This window comes from Perca fluviatilis, chromosome 19 (assembly GCF_010015445.1).
Source record: "Perca fluviatilis chromosome 19, GENO_Pfluv_1.0, whole genome shotgun sequence".
Lineage (NCBI taxonomy): Eukaryota > Metazoa > Chordata > Actinopteri > Perciformes > Percidae > Perca > Perca fluviatilis.
In genome coordinates, this window is record NC_053130.1 from 24415666 (window position 1) to 24440071 (window position 24406).

At 43.9% G+C, this 24406-nt stretch overlaps 1 protein-coding gene across 1 annotated transcript in view; it reads left to right on the forward strand.

Moving 5' to 3' along the window:
• The window catches only part of LOC120548495 (arginyl-tRNA--protein transferase 1), a 58549-nt gene extending 47712 nt beyond the window's left edge, over positions 1 to 10837 (forward strand). Inside the window, exons 11-12 of the mRNA XM_039784772.1 lie at positions 3496 to 3616; positions 9967 to 10837. Of these exons, the coding sequence (XP_039640706.1) occupies positions 3496 to 3616; positions 9967 to 10145 (300 nt within the window). The 3' untranslated portion in view covers positions 10146 to 10837. The remainder of the gene's footprint in view (positions 1 to 3495; positions 3617 to 9966) is intronic.
• Positions 10838 to 24406: the final 13569 nt, after the last annotated feature.

Genomic DNA, 24406 nt, shown 5'->3' on the forward strand with positions numbered 1-24406 from the left:
GTGTGGAAAGGGTGCACAGTGAAGGAGCGGAACACGGTGACAGTTATGTGTTTTAGTCGTTGAGTCGGTCATAAAGTTCAGTCTGACAGCAGGGCCTGTGTGTGTGTGTGTGTGTGTGTAAAGTCTGTGTGGCCTGAAAAGAATGAGTGATGCTGTGTTACCGAGGGAGCTCGGCGTGATAATAGATCTGCAAAGTATTGTGTAACCGTGTGTCAAGCTCTGTGGAGATGTGTGTTTATTTACTTGTGATGATTGAGGTTGTGTAATTGTTTACTCTGGGGCAGCTTGTTATTCAAATGAGGTTGAGTAATTCCCCCCGCAGTCTTGTTAAAGTTCAGTTCATTGGGAAGCCCTGCACTGTGGCAGATTGCCTTCATATAAATGGTGACCTCTGCACATTAATTAACAAAACACACTGCAAAACAATAGATTGGAATGACTGAGTGCATTCTCTTACTTGTAAATGTACAGTGTCCATTTTGTTTCATGTAGCTGCTGTTAAATGCAGCTCTTAAGTTCTCTTCTTCATCTCACCCTCTGTCTGTCAAGCCCTCCCTCTTCATCCCCAGCTTCCAAGACCCTCTCTCAGTGCTGGGCCCCTTCGTCCTGGCACTCAGACTGCTCCTATCACTTGCATCAGCTCGCCTCAGTCTGTGTCTCAGTGACGTTAAATACCATCCCGTTACCCAGCCATCTGCACCTCATTTTCTCTCATCCCTCCCCGTTTCAGTCCTATCTCCCTCTCATTTCTCACACCTCTGATGGCAGCCAAGTCTATCTGCTGAAGTTTGTACATGTTTCCTTCTTTCTCCACTTGTTTTTTTCATCTCCCCCCCCCCCCCATCTCCTTTTTTCCATCTCTCTAAATGAGCCTTTCAGAGGTTGTCAGTCATCGGCATCACCTCTATATCCGTCTGAACATGCTAGCACAGAAAGGAGGAAAGGGATGGAGGGATGATGACGGATTGGTTTGTGAGGGAGGCTCTGAGCATTCAGAAAGGGAGGAACAGAGCCGCCGCTCAAGAGAGGAGGACCAAACCAAAAAGATGTTCATCTGGAAAGCCTCATCCTGGTTATCTGTCAAGGAGCCGGCTAGCCCAATAACCCGCATAAACACATGCAAGAAAGCTCATTCATATGGCTTTCTGGCCATTCACATTCAGTCACTATCACTTGCTGTGGCCCTTCTCACGCCACTTGCTGACCTAACAGCCACTCAGGAACATAGATTCGTAGGAATAGGCCATTTTACTCCCAGCTATTAGGTTGGCTGTGACACTCTCTACACTCTCTACACTCTCTCTCTCTCTCTCTCTCTCTCTCTCTCTCTCTCTCTCTCTCAAGGATCTAAGTTTCAGAAAACTATTACTGCATTATCTGTTGCTATAAGTACATTTTAGATAAAAAGATGGGTATTGTGAGCAAGCTGATGTGAATGCTGGAAACACTGGGCTGAAGAAGAGCCAAAGGATGCTGCAGGGGTAGCTGTAAATTACAGGGCCTTCACGCCAACCTGTGGAAGGAAAAAAAATAAAGAGGGAAGAAAAAAGAAAGTCCGTGGTGAGCTCAGTCTTCACTTTCAGTCCAATAAAGAAAAGAAGCTGACAGATGTGTTGTGGCAAACCAGGCTTTTCTTTCCCCTCTTCTTTCTTCTTTTCTCTCTCCTCTTGTCCAGACCACTAATAGCTGGGTCCTCTCATCCTCCTACGTCCTTCTCCTCGTCCTTTTCTTCTTTTCAGGGGAAGAATTGATGTGCCTGTGCCATGACCAGACTCTGTCTTTCATGTTGGTTAGATAGACCTCTCTTTCTGCTGAAGCTTTACAGCGAAAGACTCGATATATCATGTTGGACTGTAGACACAAAAAACCGAGGCCTTCAGAAATCAGGCATCCACTTTATTTCTTTTACAAATGCACACTGATACAAAGTGCAAACACGCAAAAACACAACTGCCTTTTTTTTTATTTTATTTTTGTATGGATCAGTAGCTTATCCAAACATGTCTCCTCCCATGTTTTCATTCTTCTTCTAGCTCTCTCATTATCTCTCGTGAAAGGCTAGCTACTCCATTCACACCTCTATTTCTTTTCTTCACCTTTATGCATCCAGGTTGAGTTGAAGTGCAAATTCAGGGTGCGGAGGCCTATAGTGGGAAGTGTGTGTGTGTGTGTGTGTTCGTGTGTGTGTTCATGTGTGTGTTCTGCATATAGAGGTGTGTCCCACTGCGGTGTTGAAGGAGTCTATAGAGGGGAGCTAGAGTGTGAGAGTGTCAAGCTGACCGCGCCGACAGTTGCAGAAGGTTGTAGTTTGTTGGGACATGGAGAGCATCCGATCAATGTGTGTGTCCATTGCAGCTACAGATACATAGCATTCCACCACCATCCATCTGTTAGCAGAAGCACTTAAAGCTTGTTGGTATCTTTTGCTTTCGTCTGACTATGAGTGCATGCACCAAATTCTTCTATTTCTCATTTTTCAGAGCTGTAAAGCAGCATAGTTCATCCTCGTGGCATCCCATCCTGCATGTAAAAACAGGCAGCGTATTTTCCATATAGGCGTACAGACAGACGGCTCGTGGTCCGAGCGCCAGGCATGGTATTTCCTTTGTCTTGCTTATTTTGAGTTTGTAATGACATTTGTGTTGAGTTTAATCGTCCAGCACTTTTTGACCTCAGTTGCGTACATTTTGGAGTCTTTGTCCTACAGTTTACGGTCTCAAAAGCGATAAATATTATTGTGTGTGTTGAGATGGTGCAGCAGGCCTGTTGCAGGCGCCTGCTTGTTTACAGAGCTATCCCGGCAGTTTGTGTTTGTTTGTGTGATAGAACACAGGACTCTGATAATGGAGTCTCCTTCTCTTTTTCTCCTCACTCATTTCTCTCTCTCTCTCTCTCTCTCTCTCTCTCTCTCCCCCTGCCCTGCAGCTGTTTTTGTTCAGCTTGGTTTACCTTCCATCCAAAATGTAAGGTCAAATACAGACGTGTACCCATTTCACAAGCACACATTACAATACGCTGGTGTGTTTACATTTCCCGCTCAGCATCGCAGACAACATAACACTCCTGATACCGTGAAGCATGACTTAAACAAAGAACAGGTCTCAACCCTGATCCTGACCCCGAGGTCAGTTTACAGCTGGTCAAACCTTTAACCTGACAGGGTCACTAGCATCGTGTGAAAAAAAACATGTTGCTAGGGCTGCAACAAGTGATTATTTCATCATCAATTTAAAATGATTATAGATTAATTAATGAGTGTATAAAATGTTAGAAAATGATACGATGTATTCAAAATTCAAAAATCCTGGCATTTAAGAAGCAAGTTATAAGCAAAAGTTTGGCATTTTCCCTGAAAAAAAAAAACACAAAAAACTAATACATTTTTAAAATTGTAGACATTTTGTGTTGATTGATTGAACAATAATACGTTGTTTTAGCAGGAGAAGTAGTAACCCTCTCTCTCTTTCTCTTCTCTGTCTCTTTTTCATTCCCCAGGGGCAGTACCGGCCTTCAGATCTCCTGTGCCCTGAAACCTATGCCTGGGTACCAATAGAGCAATGCCTACCCAAGCTGGAGAACTCCCGCTATGCTCGTTTCAACCAGGATCCTGATGCAGGTACAACAATGTAACACCTTACTGTAACCAACATTCATTTAATGTCTGAAACTGGAGAAAAAAACCCTGCATTTTCCTAACTTACTGACCTGTCCCTGTGAGCTTGGTCTTGGATCCTCCAGTTCTTCGTACACGCTGTTCTGGATGAACCCATGAACTTCGTGTTAACATCTGATCCGGTTTCACTGTGATGGTGTATTGAAATCTGTGGGCTTGCTCCAAGGCGGCGTGCAGTCACTGAACGGGGTTAAACAGAGGGCTGACCGCTCTGATCACACAGCCTTCACTCCCCGTGATCCTTCAGCATGGTCCGAGCAGAGCCAGCGCTGCCATTATGGATAATAGTGATATTAGCAATAATAAACCACATGCAGAATGTAGACTGGCAGACGCTCATCGCCTGGACTTGTGGGCTGAGAGATAGGGGCCAGAGAGAGTGTTTACCAGAGTGTAAATGAGTTGAAAGTTTTAAAAGGAGAGTTTTAGTTATGGTTATGTGCATAGCCAAAGAGACTGATACATCTTCTGTCTCCTTATTTCTTAAACCTCTCTTTGCTCGTTGATTCTGCATGCTTTTCTAGGTGGTACAATTCCTGCAGCTTGTCGACTGACACATTCCCATGAGTATGACGCCGCTTAGCCTCGGAGTGTAAAAGTAAAATAAGGTATAATGTACCATACTGTATTATAGGCATTATTATAGGAGATGACTGAAGATTGTTGGTACAAGTGCACATAGTTTAAACATGTACACATACCTACACATGCTTTTCATATTGCATGGGCCTGTAACCCCAGAGGTTGAGTGTACAGGGGCCAGCCATCTACTGTTTACTCTTCCCCCATTAATCTGCATCACCAAAAGGGCACCAAACAGAGAATATCCACTGATACAGTACATAGCAATAGGAGATGTGAGAGGACAGTAATTTTGATTGTCAAGTAGACTGGGATCGATAGATGAAGGGTAAGAGACGGAGTAATAGAGGAATAGATAGATGGAGGGATGGAGAGGGTGATAAAAATGATTTTTATACAGATTGGAAGAGAAAGGGAGGGAGGCTGGTAGTTGTATGCTGGCACTAGAAGAGAGAGAAGTACAATAAAATAAGAGACAGATTGACAGGGAGGTGGAGGAGGAAATAAGGATCTGTGAATGTGGAGAGACAGTTTAAGAGTTTGTTGTAGTGAGGTCATACTTGGACTCGGGGCCATGCAGAAAGGTAAAAACCAACACAAATGATCAGTCAAGTTCAAAGAAAAAAGGGTTCTGTGGCACAGATGCCTGTTTCCTCTGTTCTCTATTTCAGAATCAAAGTCTTAATACTTGTCTTAAGGAAATAAGGATTCTACTTTTTTTTTTTTTTCCATGTCCTGGCAAGTTTTTCTTGTTTACTCAAGTGGTGGTGAAAGCACCACACCCAGGAGAAAAAGAGGGCATTTAAAAGGCCATTAGTAGGCTGGTCATTTACACTACATCGTTTCCATTAACAGCTTAGCCAGTGGTAGCTCTGACCTTTTCTTGTCAATCATACCTCTAATCCCCAAGTAGGCACGAATTACTGAGGACAAAGTGGCGGTCTCAGAGTTAGCCATTTTCACTGTGGCCAGAGTGTGTTTGTGCGTCTGTGGCTCTTGCGGTGCCTCCATTCCTGCGTGGACTGTTGATCTTGGACGAGTCTGGACATTATTTCAGGCCTAGCTGTCCAAACGCATTGCGTTTCAGTGCTAGCTGTCTCGATGGTTAGCTTTCCGGTCTGTTGCCAAAGCTGTGTGGTGCCAGACTGTAGTGGTTGTGTGTAGGGTTCTGTCTTGTCTCCAGAAATCCACCCAGTGGTCAGTCAGTCACCAGGTCAGCCTGCAGTGTCATCGTCAGGTTAGCAGCATGACACACTGCTGAGACCTGTGGCCCAAGTCCTAATTGGCAGTTTATCAATGTGTGGCTTGTTTGGGGCCTAAATAAAGGCATGTTGCAATCTGTTTTTAAGTCCTGGGGAAGTCCTGGCTGCGTGTAATGGTGTGGAATTCTCCTATGTATCTTTCAGGAAATAACCATCTGTTGCAGTCTCATTTACTCGCTGCTGTGGTGTGCTGTGATAATGACATTTCATACTCTAGTCTGATTGCTCACTATGCTCCCATGAAATAAGAGTGTTGCTGTTTTGGTTGTCTACTCTTGAGTTTGCTACGTGTCAGTAGATATTCAATGTGCCGGTGGGTCAGCTGTTCAACGGATACACAACAGCTGGTTCAATGGACAACCTCTTAATCTGCTCACCTTTTTCTGTTGACTAACAACAATTATTCAATAGTATGTGTATGTGTGTGTGTGTGTGTGTATATATATATATATATATATATAGATAGATAGATAGATAGATAGAAAGATAGATAGATAGATAGATAGATAGATAGATAGATCTCAACTACCTTTAGGCTGGTTGTCAAATAAGGCTCCCAAAACTTTTATTAATACCCTATCAACAGGGTTAAGCTAAGTTTTTGGTACATAAAAATAAAACTGGGGTAGAGTGAGATATGTTAATACAGTCGGTAGAGATTAGGGTTAAGTGACAATATAAGGGTTAGAGTTCTATTATTCTATTCTTAAAAGTGAGAACAAAGCTTCTTGATCTAAAAGTAAAAAATAAATAATAAAAAAAAAAGATAAGTACAACTTGACAGAAAATTATGTTTATAAAATGTTTTCGAGTCATCATTAATTCCAACTCAGGCTTGTTGCAAGGCCCTTGAACTCCAAGCCTCACCCAGGGGTGAAAGAGAATTGGGGGTGCTGGGAGTGCATTCCGATTGTAAGGGTGACCGGGTTACAGAGCTGTCTTAATGAGGTGTGTAAAGACAGCCGATCTAAAGTTTACACAACTCTGTCCAAAGCTGGCTCACATTGATTACATGCCTGTTGCTGACACATCGAGGGCCCTCGGGCCTCTCACAAATGTACATACAGTGTGTGTACATACAGTGTGTGTACACACAGACACATAGACACACATTTTACACAGCACAGATATATTATATCTCACATACTCGTAATCTAGTGTTTGCTTGATGGAGAAAGAAGTAGGGGCATTGCAAGCTCAGCAGAATAAACATTTGCAAAAATGTGTGACACAAGTAGACACCCCCTGGACCTTGAGTGCGTCCAGCAGGCGCCAAACCATATGCACAAAATTGCACATTGCATGGAAACACTACACTATGTTGCATTCGTTACAATATCTACAATGTTGAAATAGCATCTTCTCATTCTGTTGGTCTCTCTCTTTCATATCTGATACAGATACACACATTCACTTCTCATCAAGCTGATTGCCTCTGAGATCTACAGTCTGCTTTCAGCCATGCAAAGTGAAGCCAAAACATTCGGTGGGAGAGACAGTGCTAGCCTGACACTCTTCACTATATTTCTAGATTTTACCGTATGCACTTTCATATCTTGTCTCACTGTCAGGGCCACTTTGCTCTGCTCTTCAGCAGGCTGTCTGCTCCTTAGCCTGACTTGCGGTAATGTTTCCATTCAGAGTGTGTGTGTGTGTGTGTGTGGGCGGAGACACATATAATTCCTCTCAGTTATAATGCAGGAGGTTGTTTTTCCCCCGGATCTGTGAATTTTCCCTCATTTTAATAATAACAATAATAATGTTAATATCCTTTATAATCCAGGGGAATTCTCTTGCTGGAGGTCAAAATGAATGGTCAGCTCCAGAGATTCCGGGTCAGCTGGAAGGATGCGCTCTAACACAGGGGCTTGAACCCTGGTCTTCTGGTCAAAGAGCAAGCTTTTTACTCACTACGCTACACCACCATTTTGGCCTTTCTCTTTTCAAACGTAAGCCAAGTTTTGGATTTGCGACATTGGGTCATAGGAAGTGGTCATAACCTGATGGCCTGCCTTTGACCAGCGTCCGGTGTTAAGCAAGTGTTTTGAAAGTTGGAAATGGATGGGAAGAGAGAGCGGAGCGTGGCGAGGTGTCAAGGCCCCTAGCCTCGGCTCTGACCCTCTCACTCCCCGACCGACCCTCGCCACTCCTCTTTCCCCCCCGACCCTTGAACCCGCGACCCCGAGAAGCCGCGACCTCAGAGCGGCGTGTCACTGAACGTCCGGTGGGCCTGGCGGGGAAACAGGGTCTGGAGCTACTCAAACTGAGGAGGGGGCATTGGTGGAGTACGGAGTGAGTGAAGAAGCAATGAAAGATGTTTATGTGAGCAGCGGATGTTTGGATTGCCTTGAGTAGGAGAGAGAGAGAGAGAGAGAGAGAGAGAGAGAGAGAGATAGGACCTCTGCTCAGTATTACTGTTGAGGTTAAGAGACCATCTTAAAGCAGCATGCTGCTATCCATTTAGGTCTGTAAAATGTCCACTACTTAATATCTTTAGAAGGGACAGTGGCGCTTTAGAGCAGTGTCACATTTGAGTGGGCAAGTGTACCTTTGCTTAACTGTTGTGTAAGTGGGCTGTCACACTGATAAAGAACATGAGGAGGCACATGGCTTAGAGAGAGATAATGTTAAAAGGCAGTTTAAGTTATTCAGGAAGCATCAAACGTTTAAATATTTTTACTTTCATCCCGTCGGTACGCATTAATTCTTCGTGGAGCAAAATGACGGTTGCATGGAGTTGCATAACATGTTTACATCCTCCCCCACCCCCCACGTTGGGACTTAACATACTGCTGATTTTCTTCATTTTAAAGTTTAAAGCTTTTTTCGATGATGTGACTCAGCAGATTTTTCGAGTAGGGAAAAGAAACAGCGGTAAGGGCATTACTGAGCAGGGAAATGAGGCTAAAACATAAAATATGTATCCACAGGGGGAGAGGGGGTTGGAAAAAAAAAGAAAAGAAAGTTTAATATGAAAATATCTTTATGGAGATTGGGATGAGAGAGCTAAGGAGCCTTGTGGGCTTTTCAGCTAGTGTCTGTGCTAAGTTAGATGCCATAGTGGCACATGAAGAGTTGGGACATTCACTTACTGTACAGCTACCTAAACATGTGACTATTTTAACTCTTTAATTTGCGAGATTTCAAAATGTCCCCCTGGTGCTGCTGTCCTGATTTAGTCATTGTTTATTGCAATGATACTTTATGCCTGTTACATTTGAACTGATCACAGCAGCAACGTTGATTGAGTCATACTGCTTTGTAAACTGGCATCTGGCACAAGAGCAAAGACCTTTTGTTTGTGGCATTACATCACAGTTTTGCATCGTTTTTTTCTCTGTTGTCTCGTTTTCCCACTTTATTAGGCAATCAGGTGGGATTTAGCAGGAGTGTGGCGAATATTTTAGGAAGAAGGCAGAAATATGTGCACTTGAATCACTCGTACCACCTGGGCGATCAGTTGTGAGCCACATGGGTGTTGTCACAGGGAGTGGTAGTGGCGAGTGGGAGGCCCCGAGCTCTATTAATACCAAATCTAACTCGCTCCTGTTTGACTGATGTGTCGCCATGGGCCTGGCAAGCTAGTCCACTCCACAGCCTGGCCTGAGGTTTATTTTCATCTGCATCCTCTTAGCCAAGCCAGACCAGGATTGCTCCAGACATGACACGCTGATTGAATGTGTAGGGGATGCACATTTCAGAAAGCACGGTATGAATTTAAAATCCTTCGCTAAGAGCTAAGCAGTGACTAGAGCATCCGGTGGGGATGAGATACTTATTAAAGTTCCAGTGAATGAAGAAGTCCTCAGTTCTGACTGGAGTGAAAGATTTAGAGCTCATGATGTTTTTTTGAGGCCCACTTGCATTCACACATTATGTGCAGTGCATTTGGGTTAGGTTGGCTCAGTTGATGCTCCCTGCTGTGCTACCCCTTGCATGTCCTCTTGGCGCCAGCTGTGGGCAGCTTGGCTCAACCTCTCACTCCTGGAGGCAGCGGTTTTAGTGTCAGAACGAGGGTCATCAGGTTTTTTTTAAACTTTTTTTTTTTTTTTCCATCTGACTCTCCAGAGGACCATTCTTAGCTGCTGAACACGCACACTTTTGAGATTAGCAGTGTTTTCACTGGTCTGATGGGAGCTGGCATTGTATGACACAGGACCTAATGAAATGCTGAGTTTGGCAAGCCAGCAGGGAGCAATGCTCCCGTAAACACGGCCCACTAACTAGCCTGCTCACGCACCACCGTGACTACAGGTTTAGGGCATAGGGGAATTAGAGCTGTGGGGGGAAAATGCTTTGTGCTCCTCCAACAGCTTCTCGGAATAATGGTGCGTCCCTGCCAAGTCACTCAGAGGTTAACTCGTAAGAATGTGGGGAAAATAAGGACAATGTTCATTGTGCTTGATGTGTCTCCACTGCTCCTTATTATGTTCTCATGTTTGTGTCCAGGAGATGCTCGGGTGCTGAAGGATGTGGGCCGAGCTCTGGTGCTATACAAACGGGCCGTCATGCCCTACGCAGCCTACACCCGCAAGCGCAAAGGCTCCAGCGACGAGACGGAGGTGCAGCAGTACGCCGGCTTGGTTGGCCAGGACTGTGCAGAAAGGATCTTGCTTTACCGCTCCTAAACATTACAGCGTCACACCACTGCACCTTTTTAATATACATGAATACACACCTCCCAGCAATGTCTGTGTGTTTTCTGTTAATGTATGTCTGTGTGTCTTCTCACTGTGTGTGAAAGTGCTTTCTGCTGCTGCTCCCAGTAGTCTCACCACGCTTAGCTTTACACAGGCTGGAACAATGCAGTAGCAGCTCACTATCTATATATGTGTCCATTCACCCACTGGCCTCATTCACGTTTATCCATCAATGAATCCTGCAGTATCTATTCTCAGTTTAGTTCTTCCGCATCCTTCGGTTTGATTCGACTCCCATCAGGGATCGGTTATTTTGATATCGTGTGTTCATCACTTTGATTTTTCCATCCTCTGTACACTTCAGTTATGCTGTTCCTGATGATGATGCTCCACACAGGCGACAGCTCTCTTCTGAACTGACACACATTTAGATGTACGTCAGCGTTGCCACTTGAAGAGCATGTGCTACTTTGAATGTTCAGTGAAGTTGGTCCTTAGTTGCTTACATTATATCCCCAAACTTCACTTACTTTTTTTTTTTTAATCACCGGGTTTATTTGACCCAAAGAACTCTGTTTTCAATGTTTTTGTCTGCAATATTTATAGCTTCATTTGCTTTTCTTTTAATATTGACACTTTTATTTTTGGTTAAACCAAATAAAAAGGTTGTATATTCCCTGCTTGGACTTTGTGGCTTTCCTTTGCATGCTAATTTTGCAACACAACCTTGAATCCACTAGCAGCTGGAGTTGGGGAACAATAATGCATTAAATGATCTATTGCTGGCACAAACTGTGCACATTTCTACACATACAGAAGTACAGTATGTATCCCAAAACACATGCACGCCCAAAGATTAGTGCTTGAGTGTAGACTTGTTGGATTGGGCCAAGCAACAGGTGTTAGATATATGAGCCGGCAGAACACAAACGCCAAAGGCTTCTAGCCCTCAAACAGCCCGGCTCTAAGCCAGGGCAGGGCTCGGCCAGCAGCCAGGCTTGCTATCTTAATTTAGTTATTGAACAGATTTAAGATTAAGATATACATTATCGATCCCGCAAGAGGAAATTACATTTTACACGCTGTTGTGAGTTATTACACACAGGCCCGGGAATACACACACATGCCTAGGACCTCTACATGCACTAATGGAGAGATGTCAGAGTGAGGGGGCTGCCATGACAGGCGCCCAGAGCAGTTGGGGGGTTCGGTGCCCAAGAAGTGAACTGCCACCTCTCCAGCATGGGGACTTGAACCGGCAACCCTTCGGACAAGTCCCTACGGACCAAGCTACTGCATCCCCTATTTCAGATTTAATGCATAACCTGGTAATATTGTTTGCTCCAAAGCAACTCTAGATGTCTAACTCTATCTATGATGTCCATCGCTGATAAATTAACTTAGAAATCATGTAATAAAAGAGCAAACAACAACAGTGGTGTACAGTTTGGAGGTGAAACTAAACATACATGATGATACCAAGGTTTTCCCGCCATGATCTCAGCATTAACCATTAGATATACTTTTTAAAACCTCTTGCACACATAAATGTATTTCTGAGGTGGTTAGCCATGTTGTGTGTGGGATATCTCTAACCCAGAACCTAGAGACACACAATTGTCCAACTAACTAAGGGAAGGGTGTAAGCACAGATAATGTGAAGTGTCAGCTTGACCCTGGACTAGACTTGTATTTGTGCAGCAGCTCTCTGCTCTCCAGTGTGGCCTGAACCTGCCACCCATTCTGCCAGCCTGTCTGCACCCAGTCCTGAGGAAACGGTTGAGAGAGTCAGTCTCTCCAGTTTAAACTCAACCAGGGTTTAAAAGCAGTCGTGTCCTCAGGAATTAGGATGGATTGACAGGCTAATTCTCCAAGAAGGGAACACTGATGCTGGCTAGTAGCCATGTTGGATTCACTGATTCTCTCCCACATTAGGCATGCTTTCCCTTGGACTAAATGTGCACTCACACAGACACATACACACACACTCCTGGCACTGTCACGAGTAGTTAGTCTTGGTGGACGCCACACATAAGGACGTGTGCCAGTTCTGCGGTGGACCTCTTCTCTGTCAAAACAAAAGGCCTGGACCAGTTGGCAATTTTATGAGTCCATAATGCTGCAAGACACAGCATGGCAGGGTTTGGACATTACGCTGATATATAATTGTGTCACTGCTCATAATTCTTATTAAGTGTGAGGTACGTACTGACCACGTACTGCTGCTGAAATACCGTTCAGCCAAAGGTCAGCATTCAGAGAATGGACGGGCCTAGAGAGAAGGCTTAATCTTCATGTCAGACCTGGGTCACAGAGATGGTTAAAATACTCTCTGTGGTTTATTTTAAGCTGTGTTGGTGCCAAATGGGTGGGGGTTTGTCACACTGGAAAATAAAGAGACTGCCAAAAAGCTGTGAAAGGAGAGTACGACCCTGTAGTAAGATAACCTTAAAGGGATAGTTTGGATATTTTGAAGTGGGGTTATGTGAGGTACTTATCTATAGTCAGTGTATTATCTACAGTAGATGGGGATCAGCCTGTCCCCAGTTTGGAAAAGCCGACACGAGTCCGGACACGGAAGTTAAGCAATGTACTACTGTGGATGGGCGCCCACAGCAAAATGCCGTTCTGCCACCTAAAAAAAAGGGAAAAAAATCAATATCTGTTTAAGTATAAACAGGCCAGCTGACAGTCTTGCCTGGGCCCGGGACGAGATCTTAGATGGGCCCCCCCCTCGCGGCCAGATCTCTCCTTTTCCCTTGCTCTTCCTCTCCTCACATCTCTCACTGAAATTAAGTGTGTAATCAGTCTCTGGTCCATCCTGCTCAGACTCTCCGACAGGGCAGCGAGCCCCCCCGCATCACTCTCTCTATCTCTCTCTCTTCTCTCTCACGGGTAGCCTGACTCTGTCCCTCCGTTGCGGGGCAGCGGGCCCCTCCCCGCATCACTCTCTCTGTCACCTGACTGCAGCTGGATCTCTCTCTGTCTCATCCTTACTGATGGAGCTACCAAACTCAACTGTTTCTGTCAAAGTTAACGTGTTGTGTCAGGCTTTATATGCACGCTAATGGACGTTAACATTAGAGCTGGCCTGTTACGTTACGTTACATGGCTCGTAAACGTTGGCTGCGCTGTTTCTTACCTTGCTCTACGTTGACAGTTCCAGCTTCACCGTCACCACCTTTTTTTAAATATTTGTTTAGAAAATCTCTAAGGCCTCTATTTTCTTCTTCTCTTTTCTTTCCTTTTCCGAGCTCCGGACTTGTGCTGACCGGACATTTTGAGCGTACTGAACTTCAAATCAAGTGACAATATCAAATTTTGATCAGTGGCCAAACCATTTTTATGTTGGGGGTGGGGGGGTTCTTGACCACCATTTCCAGGACAATTAGGAAGAAAACAAATAAAACGCTTTTATGTAATTCAAATATTATGCTACATATTTTTTTTCCACAAATAGGCCTATTTAAAAAAAAGATTTTTAATTCTTCCATAATTTAATGAGGGCCCAGTTCTGGGCCCCCCCCCCCCTACTGTGGGCCCGGGACAACAGACCCGTTTGTCCCCCCCTATCGGCGGGCGTGAGTATACACAATATTTAGAATATGTTCACTGCTTTACCTTTCCGACTTCATATAAGCCACCAGACTCCTTTGACAAAAACAGTAATTTTACCTCGCAGAACACGGGAGGTGCTGGTCTCCAGCTGCCTCGATCGGTTACAGTAAAGGATGAAAGAAATCGAAATGCTAGTTGAGATGTAAACGTTAAAAGCAACTGAACTTTCAGTTGAAGTTATTGTGCCAGAATTAGTTAAAGTGTGTGCACGTTAGTGTCAGTTGTTGTGTAAGCAGTGACAGCAGTTTAAATGTCAGTTTAATCTCAAGTAAATAACTATTTGTTACAAGTATTTCTACCCCTATTCTGTTACACAACAGAACTCCCCCATCTGCTGTATCTCCGCACATGTATTGGGGCCAAGTGAATATGCTAGGGGACCCACGGACGAAAGAGGATGTGTCAGCGTGAAATAGTATGGGAAGGAAAAGCAAGTCTGAAAATGAGGGAAAAAAGACGCCATTCCTGATGTATTTCCCTTTTTCCAAATGTCTAATCCAAACTCGTGTGTGGAATCATGTCAGAGAAATATGGAATAATAACCCTCAGCTGTTTACGTAAATGTGTCTAAATGCTATGTGCATGCCTTGGTGAGTATAATTTGCTTTTGTGGTAAATAAGAGGGAAAATGTGTTTAGGAAAAGAACAAGTTTGCTGATTTTTATCTTCTTTTTTTTTTTTAAATATAAATTTTCCCTATACGGTAGGAACACAAATGCTGACGGAGATTAAGGGGGTGTGCGTCATCCACCAGCATCCCCTGATCACATCTACTGTATATGAGACTCCATTTAGCATCTGAAGGGGCCATTACATGACGCTGTCTTCCTGTTTATGAAACTATCTGTAGGCAGCGAGCTGTTTGATCCCTCTCTGTTTCGCTCTTTCTCTGAGCTAATCTTTCGGCAGTACACACAAGCTTTGTTTCATCGTACCCGGGGGCAGAATGTAAACACTGCCTCTGCCCACAGTACTGTATATATATATATATATACATATATATATATATAGATATATATATATGGGTGTGTGTCTGTGTGTGTGCTCCGTGTTTACTCTTGCTGAGCGTGGGCTGCTTGTTTGGATTGGCTCCCCGTAAGGACAGTGTGAATTTACAAGTTTGTTTTTTGGATTCTCCCATGCTCACTCCTCTCTCTCCACCATTCCATGAGGTCTGTGTATGTGTGTGTATATGTCTGTTGTTTGTGTCATTGTAGTGCGGACGTGTATTATTGGCTCTTGTTTGTACTGGCACCCACGCCAGGCCCCCCAGACCAGCGGAAGCTCCCAGGCCAAAGGAAGTGCTGGGCTCTTTTGTGAACAGGGCCCCCTTGGATTAAGCGTATCGCACCCTAAATGCAGGCCCTTTCTCCTGGGGATTATCTAAGGGACAGGGGGGCGCCCACTCCCACTGGGGCCCTGTCACCCAAATTCAACACACCGTCACCAGAATGCTCCCTAGCCCCCTCGCTAGGATACGGGACATGAGGGGAGGCATTGTGCCCCTAGAGACAATGCTAAAGTGATTAGCCTGAGTTATTAACGGACCGTAGAAAATGCATTTTGACATGGGGCTTCAAGTTGATCCAACTCGCTGTTGGACATGGTGAAAATATTCACAAGCATCAGGTTGTTGTGTATATATGTTCAGTCTGATGCAGGCATGTAGTCAAGAGTAAACTGTTTAAGCTCAGTTGATTTATTTACTAAATAGTTCAAATTCATTGCGCTCATAAGGGAATAAAAGGGACTTTAAAGAGAACAGAAGCACAAATGAGCTCTTAACTCTTCTTAACAGATTTATATTGGTGCTTTGTGATGATCAATGGCTGAAGTTTACACAGTTATTTTCTACTACATGACTGGACAGGAGCCTCAAACTGTTGATCAGCTGTTTTCCGTGCAATCGTAGAATGAACTAAGCATTGTTTTTCCATTAGGAATACCTATCCTTTTCACCAGTGGTGGACTGTAACTAGGTACATTTACTGTACATAAGTAAAATTTTGAGCCATTTGTTAACTGACCATTAACATAAACTTAATAAAGTTACTGAAACAAACAACAAATAGCTTTTCATAACAACAAAAAGATGCATTTACCTGCATGCATTTTACGTTTTTTTTTGTTTATTTGATGGTAAATTCTTGAAAGCCAGCAGTTCGTGGTGTTTCGGTTGGCACAATTTGCAGCACATTATAACAACCTATATTCCCATCCAATTAGATTGAATTCGGTATTGATGACACGACAAATAATAACGGTAACTCCACTGAAATGATTAGAAACTAAAGTAACGAGCCAATTTTGTAAAATGTAAGGAGTAGAAAGTACCGATATTCGTGTTAAAAATGTAAGGAGTAAAAGTAAAAAGTCGGCACAAAAATAAATAGTAAAGTAAAGAAAAACTGAAATCTGAAAAATCTACTTGAGTACAGTAACGTAAGTAAAGTATTTGCACTTTGTTACTTCCCATCTCTGCTTATTCAATAGGTAATTATGTTCATAAATTACAATACATTGTTAAAGATTAAACATTTCCGACTTGTGACCTTCTTACAAGAACGACTTGACTTTAATTCCAAAAAAGCAGTGTTTGGTTGGGGCCCCTTGTCATGTTTCAGATCTCTATGAGTTGTTAGCAGTTCTACCAAGTAAACACTTCACTTCTTACTCTCTCAGATGATTTCATTTAAATAAATAATAATAAATAAATAAAAAAACTCCCCAATATTTCACCCAAAAAGCACACACTGAGGAAATAATTCCAAAAGATGAATACAAATTGGTGTTGCAGAACTTCTTCGTTTCAACCTCAATACTCCTACTTTTATATTTATATTATGACCCTTTGGAGCAGCGTGACAACCTGAGCCGCTGGACTTAACTAACTACAGTATGTAAAACCACCTTCACTTCAACCAGCTACTGCAGTAAAGTGCCATGACAATGCCATGTGTACTAACTGTATCAGTCACAGGGGGCAATTTTCTATAGAGTACTTTTACATTTGATACTTTAAGTACATTTCCTGATAATATTTCTTTAGTTTTTCTGGAGTAGGATTCTAAATGCAGGACCGTTCTTCTAAATGAGTATTTTTGCTGTGTGGTATTGGTACTTTTACTAAGTAACGAATGTGAGTGCATGAGTTTAAACTATAACCGAAAACATGCTTTGTAGAACAAAAGCTGTACTGTAATTCATTATTATCAATTCCTTGTGTGACTATAAAGGTGAACCGGGGTGCACCCGCATGAGAAGATTAAAATTAAAACTCTGCTGTGTCGGCATGGAGACATGCAGACAATGACTGCAGGGAAATAAATAGTGTCATCATATAAAAAAAAAAAAATACCCTCTATGGTGTTAATGCTTCTCTCCCTACAGGACTTTACCACATTAACGTCTCTCTTCTGTTCACCCCTTCATTGTCTTTTCCCCTGCTCCTCTGGCACAGGCTTTTGCGTCTCTTTCTCTCGGATGCAGTCATACATATTCCCACTGGCATTAGAATACTAATGTGTCAGGGTGAATAGAGGAGAGCTTTCGGGCGGTGGTGGGAGTCGACCCAACTCTCAATATGTTCGCTGTCTCTTCTGGGGGGAATCTAAATCTTCTTTTGATTGCTCTCTCTCTCTCTGTCCCTGCTGCTTTTTCTGCCTCGATTTGATGTAACTCCACTACGGAAAAACGTACCTCTCCCTGTCGCCTTGTCCTTCTAGTTCCTGTACTGGATGTAGGAAATATATTTTCCACAGGTTTAGAACAGGTAGAAGTGAGAGTCACGATCAACACCAAACACCCCCCTCCCCTAAATTTGTATCCCTCCCATTCTTGACACATGAAGGCCAGCGCAGCCAATATTTGCAGAGCTCTAAATCTTCGCCTGTTGAATGCTGCTGTTGTTGTTGTGGAGGGGAGTGCTTGGCATCGTCACGGCAACCTGCTGGGTCTGAGAGGGAGCTGGCCCGTGGAGGAGAACAGAAAAATGTCTGTGTAATTAAGATTATAAAAGCGCTGATATTTATGGCCTATGCAGGCTACACAACTCCAGCCTGAAGAGAGAAGTCATGGCAGCTAAATAATTCCTTTTTGACACAGTTTTCCTCCACTGTGGCGGTAATGGTGTTTTTCTTGATGGAGGTGTCGTAGTAGACAGTACTACAAATGCCTGTGGATTTTCTAGGATTACCTTAAAAAGCAGGAAGCAACGATTCACACGCTTTTCTTGCACAAGATGCACATCGGCATCACACTTTCCCCCTTCACTCACACCTCTTTTCATGCTCTAAATGCAGTTGGCCCTCAATTATAACCAATAATGACTCTACCCCTAACCTATAATATCTTAATAAGCGATTTTTCCACTCGTAACAATTGTTTTTATGATTAGGTTTCAACTACAAGTACTTGCAATATATGTTCTTAATTGTCAAAGTGGCTAAAAAGGGTTTGGCATACCACATTTTTCACACGGAGTTCATGGATGTATGTACTCACAGCATGGTTGACCCATACACTAATATTTTCATAAAGTTGTATTGACGTGAACAGCCTATAAACCTATGAAAATATATAAATCACAGGCAGATCATTTGCACAACTGTATGTTCTACCCCCAAAGTGTTATATAGCTGTACAGCATCCCCTCCCCCCCTTTTTCTTCCTGCAGTTAGAGAATCCTCCACACATGAGCAGCCATTCCTGATTAGCCACACATTCGAGAAATGTCAGAAATGTCAGAAATGTTTCATGCGCCTTGTCTCAGCTCAACTGGTGCAGTCAGATGTCCGTACCGGGCTGATAAAGGCCATGGCTCAGGGAGCTGAGGGTTCAGAGGGGAGGCGCTGCGGGCCATGGGGCCACTATTTGGTTTAGAGCATGAACCCTCAGCCAGCTTCTGCTACCCTCAACGTTTCCGAGAATCGTGCGCGGAAGGAGACACTGATGTCTTTCTCTGAGAAATCAAATGACAGAACTGAAATCAGTCCATCATCAAGGACTCGGCCACCTGAACTCCAGTTGCCCGACAGCCCATGAGACCGTAATGGCATTTGCAGAAACACTTAACTGAGCAAATATTTTTATTTCTGGCAAAAAAGTGGGTACAGTCCGTCAAAGTGCCTGGCTCGGGACGAGAGTGGGAGAGGGTGCGGTTGCTGGTGGAGCTGCCATGTGCCATGTGTGGATGGAGGAGGAAAGGGGGACGGATGGGGTAGTGGAGCACAAAGCAGAAGAAAAGTGGAGTCTGGAAAAGACTTCAGTTGGGGAAAAAAGGTGTAGCAGCATTTTTTTCATGTACTGGTCATCTTTATGATATCATTTAGAATAAGTGGTGGTGTGTTCGTGGCTGCCACAGTTACACACTACAATATGACCCCACCATGAGTAGGTTTTTATTATTTTAAGTTTCTACAAAAATGAATGCATTCAATGATTTTGTAAATCTAAGTGTACCCACAAAAACACTCCGGAGAATGATGTTGAAACTATACAAATCTGCTGCTGTGAGATCAGGTAGCAGCCAATACATCAATATAAACCACAACTGTATTAAATACTTTGGTCGATGTGGTTTGCTTGAACAGCGTACGCAGAGAGAGAATTCATGTCTGGGTTTTGACTTTTGCGGTCGCTGCATGGCGCCCGTAAATCGAACCAAACAAGGACCGTGGCCAGATATCATGCTCTCTGCAAAAGCCGGAGCCTCTGAGCCATACCGAGATAGAAGGAGAGATTCACTGATCTCAGAAATCCCCCCGTGGCATGCAGCCTGGCCTGCTCTCATTCAGCCGCTGTGGCCGCTGGATCGGGGCCCATCAGTGGCTCGCAGAGTTGATCAGTCTCGCAGAGCTAGAAACTGTTCCACACTACTGGGGTTGTTGGGTTGTTGAATGTGCGTGAGTGTGCAGGCTTAAAGTGCTCACTGCAGGTTTATTGCTGACTTTGCTGATGCGTGCACGGGGATTGACTGACTATACCTTCATACCAGCGCTCATCCAAGTAAAAACCATTAAGTCGAAATATTTCACTTCTCTGACATTGTTGACATTGTTCTACAAACTTATGTTCAACTCTAGGTCGCTGCGTAACAAAGACAGCATGAACCAAAGTCTCTTTCAGCAGTGATTCAACGCTCAGGTCAGCATGTGAGGCCGCAACGAAGAAACTTGTTGGCAGAGGGGATTTCTCAGAAAATATCCCCTCCGTTGGTTAGCAAGCCACAAATCCCTGCTTTGGCCAGAGGACTCTGCTGAATGTGCAAGAAAAAATATAGGGTAGCAGATGAGAAAAAAAGGAAGGAAACAGTGGGCTGCCATACAAATTAAATGCAGATTCTGTATATATGTATGATTTGTATGTCGAAAATGGAAAAGATAAAAAATGGAGAGAAATAAACATCATGGGGCTGGCTGGGCCTCTGTTCCATTTGGCAAATTGAGCCTCAGTACCATTACGACCCAGTCATTACCCAGGAATCCAGTTAGGGAAAAGAAAACCAGGACTTTTCTCCCTCTTTTTCTTCCTCTCTTCATCTCTTTCACTCAATTTCGCTCACCCTTTACTTCTCTTTGCGTCTCCATTTCCTTGTCGTCTTACTCGTCTGTCTCTGGTTTGTTCCCTCTATTGTCTGTTCCCTCAAGGGCATTTTTAAGGCAGTTCTAATTCACTTACAAGCCCCTAAAAGACCCCAACGTGCTGCATAAAGGGACTATTTCAGCCTTTTTAGGGGTTTAGAATAAGTCTACTGTTGGTGTGAGTTTGGACTGAGAAAGATTCTCGAGTGCAACACTTTGAAAAAGCAATAGATAATTTTGGGGTTAGTGTTCACGAGGCACTCTGGCAGCCAATATTGTAACATGATGAATAATATAACAAAAACCTGATCTGCAGAGCTGCGGGAAAGGAAGTGTTTTGGGCTCTGGTCACGTTATTAGTATTATTCTTCATGAAATGTGTTCCTTTCTGGTGGGAACGAGGAGCCTCAGAGTGAGCCCACGTCGGTCTGTGGCCTCCGGGTTTTACTGCTCAGTAAACAGAGTGGGGAAGAAGATGGTCTACACCACACATGTAGAGAACCCAAGAAACTTCAGCGCTTGAATCAAAAACGTCTGTGCAGGAAATCTCTCGAAGCCTGGTGCCAGCTTCACCACACAGGAAATACAGCAGCTACATGCGAGGAGAGAGAAGAGGAGCGTCGGGGTTTTGGGGTATAAAGTTGGGAATTGAGTGAAAGAAAATGGATTTTTTGTGCCCCCCCCCCCAAAAAAAAAACAGCAGGAGAATGCAAATTAGATTTTGTGTTTTAAATTTGGTATTATGCACTCCCTTTTTTCCCCAATACAAAAAATAGTAATTGGTGTCATTGGATATACAGACAGATGGAGTGAGATACACAGAGACAAAGACAAAAACCATCATGCATGACCTGCATTATCCCTGGTCACCACACTGGAACCAGGTTGTCGTCTCTGTGGAAACCACCATCACAAACTAGACACTGAAACTCGCTCTCATTCGCAAGGAAAGACATATTCATTATCCTTTTAAGATAACACCACATGTGACTTTTCCAGAAAACGTTTTTCTTGCTGTGGTTTTTTCACAGCACTAACCTGTTTATGTGTTTGTTTGTGTGTGTCTGTGTGTGTGCGTGTGCGTGTCCGAGGCTGCCCCTTCAGATTATCTCATCTTCTGACAGTAAGCCTCCTCTCTCCCTCCCATAAGTTTCCTTTTAATTCTTCTTCGGTTCTTCGGCAGCTGGCTTCAGACAGGGTGAGCTGTGTTCCTGGCCTGCTTAGGAGACTTTCCATCACACTGATGTGTGTCTGGAGACAGGACCGGGCCTCTGCTGGCTGGGATACACACACCCCCGGCCTTCAATGTAGGGCTGAGATATGGGGCTGTGGTCGGGTACCAGCATGGTGTAGGGTGCCAATCTGGACAGATAGAGAACATCTCTAGTAACTGTATCCTTTTGGGAACAAGGTAAGATTGAAATATCAGTGTATGTGCTACTACCTAGACCTGGAAATCATACGCAGGTACCCTAACCATAACACAAACAAAAACGGTCATTTCCAGACAAATGCTGGCATTGTACAGTGAAACTAAATCCATCTTGGAAGTTTGAGCTGCAAAAGTTTTTTTTTTAACCTTTACTATTACAGGAAACACTTCCAATTCAGCATTAACAACACTTTTTGCTTGCGTGGTTTATTGCAGCTCAGTTGCATGCAAATCTTCAGCTAATTTTAGGGTGTCGCTTAGAACTAAGTTGCATGAAAAGGTTCCCTACAGTTTGATGAAATCTTCCTTTGCCGCCGAGTTGTAGGTTTTCAGTTAACCTATCCACTTCTTCTTTGAATAACAGCATTAGATGATGCAGATACACAGAGGGTGGCCTGGCACTTATAGAAAGTACAGATGGAGGAAAGGGTAAGTAAAGTGTTGGGAAGTGGCCTTCAGACAGAGATGTTTCACAATCTAGACAGGAATGGGGGGGAAAAGGCAAATCTGGCTATTTAAAGTATGTAAATAGCTGAATTACTGAACTAACCTCTCAGCAAGTCACCAAAACTAGGAGTTTGGTCAACAGTACACTTTATGGTGCGAATTGGATATGATAAATAGAAAACACTTTTTTTTGTATCCAGCTTGTGTTGGTTAATATGAACTGAAACATATCAAAACACACCAGAGTCTGATCAGAGACTCTGTAGCCAAATTGGTACCAAACACTAAATATCCTGTGATGTTGTCGGACACAGCGCTGTGCTCCGAGCCTCCTGCCAGGAGCATCTGTGTCATTGTGCCAGGGGGGAGGGTGGCATCAGTGTCAGTCTTTTCACACCGCCCACCATCCCTTGTGGGCAGATTTAACATGGTGCATTCTTCCTTTTCAAAGAGTCTGGAGGGCCACAGAAGGAGACCCTGTTCATGACTGGACGAAGTGGAGTCATTGGGCACCGTGCCCACACTCTCTCCTCCCCTCCTTCCCCACTGGTGGACTGACAAGGGGGCAAGAGTGCGAGGCTGAAGCTTTTGTCTGTCATATTAGTGAGTGGGGGTTTGGGTGTATTTGGAGTGGGCGTGGTGGGTGTGGGGTGACAGGGCTTGTCAGTCAGAGGGGCTGACAGACAGGCGGGCTGTGGGAACGGGTGACAGAGGCCATCCGAGGCCTTCATGGGCTAACTTGGGGGGCCTTTTATGGGTTTATCAAACCGCTGAACCCCCATCAGGAAACGCTCTGGCAGATGAATGGAGAGATCATGGCGATGAGGAGGATGGGGCCTGCGGGACAAGAGGCTGGGTGGGGGTGAGTCATGTGGAAGGGGGATGAGCAAGGGGGAATTGTAGGTGAACTTGGTTGGTTGGGATGGAGCTTCAGAGAGGATGAAGCTCATCCCTCTCTAATTTTAACCTCTAAAATGTAGAAAGTAATATACTGAACAACTGAACAGCTTATAAATTCAACATACCATTATTTGCTTTCTTACTGAGAGTTAGATAAGAGGATCAGTACCACTCTCTCATGTTTGTACAATAAATATGAAGCTACAGACAGCAGCGTGTTAGCTTAGCTTCGCACAAAGACTAGAAACAGCTGGAAACAGCTAGCCTGGCTGTGTTCAAAGAGTATGTAACAAAATCTTCCCATCTAGCTGTCGGCAAGAAAGCAAATAAGTATATTTCCCAACATGTCAAACTATTCTTTCAAACTACTCTTGTAGATTCAATGACAACAAAAATGTGTTCAAACGTCTTCTTCTGAGACCATCACGTCACCTTCGTGCTGCAGATTCTGAGCTTGAGGCTAACTGTGGGAGTCGATTCTGATCCCCTTCAAACAGCCTTTTGTCGTTTCTCTCCCTCCGCCTGGAGTATTGGTAAACAGATCATGTAGCACTGCAGCAGTGAAGCAAGCAGCCGCAGACAGATCAGCTGGATGATAGAGAGGGATGGCAAAAGTTAGCAAGAGGGAGGGGGAGTTATATCAAGAGAAGGGCAGAGGATAAGAGCATTTTGAAGTTTCAGAAACGTATGTGATACAAACATTACATGTAACATCAAGTGTGTGGGCCTATACTTGTCAGTTTAAACATCGCCAATATGGGGTAACGATCTTAATCTGAATCTGCATTTATAGTTCTTTCCTCCAAAAATCTGTATTGTAAAATTTATTTACATAAAAATCTGCTTTTCATCAACCATCCATGTGGGAGTTATAAAAAACACATCTCACCCTGAGACAGATATGTGAAAGAATAACATAAGAAGTGGAACATCAATCTCCCATTCAAAGCGTGTGGAGCTGAACACATTTATATGAATCTGACCTGTAACCTCTATAACTGAGTTTAAGGCCAGTGAAAGTAAGCCACCATGGCTCTCTCTCTCTCTCTCTCTCTCTCTCTCTCTCTCTCTGTGTGTGTGTGTGTGTGTGTGGGTTGGTTTGGTCCAAGCTGGCCTGTCTGGATTTAAGACCAGGGCCCCTGTACGCTGTGTGTCTGGGTTCAGGTGTCCTCCTCTATCCAGGCTGGCTTATTTATGACCTGAGCCGGGCCCGGACCAGCAGCCAGAGACATAGAGGAGTGGAGGGATCGAGCGCTGCATAACCCTGGTGC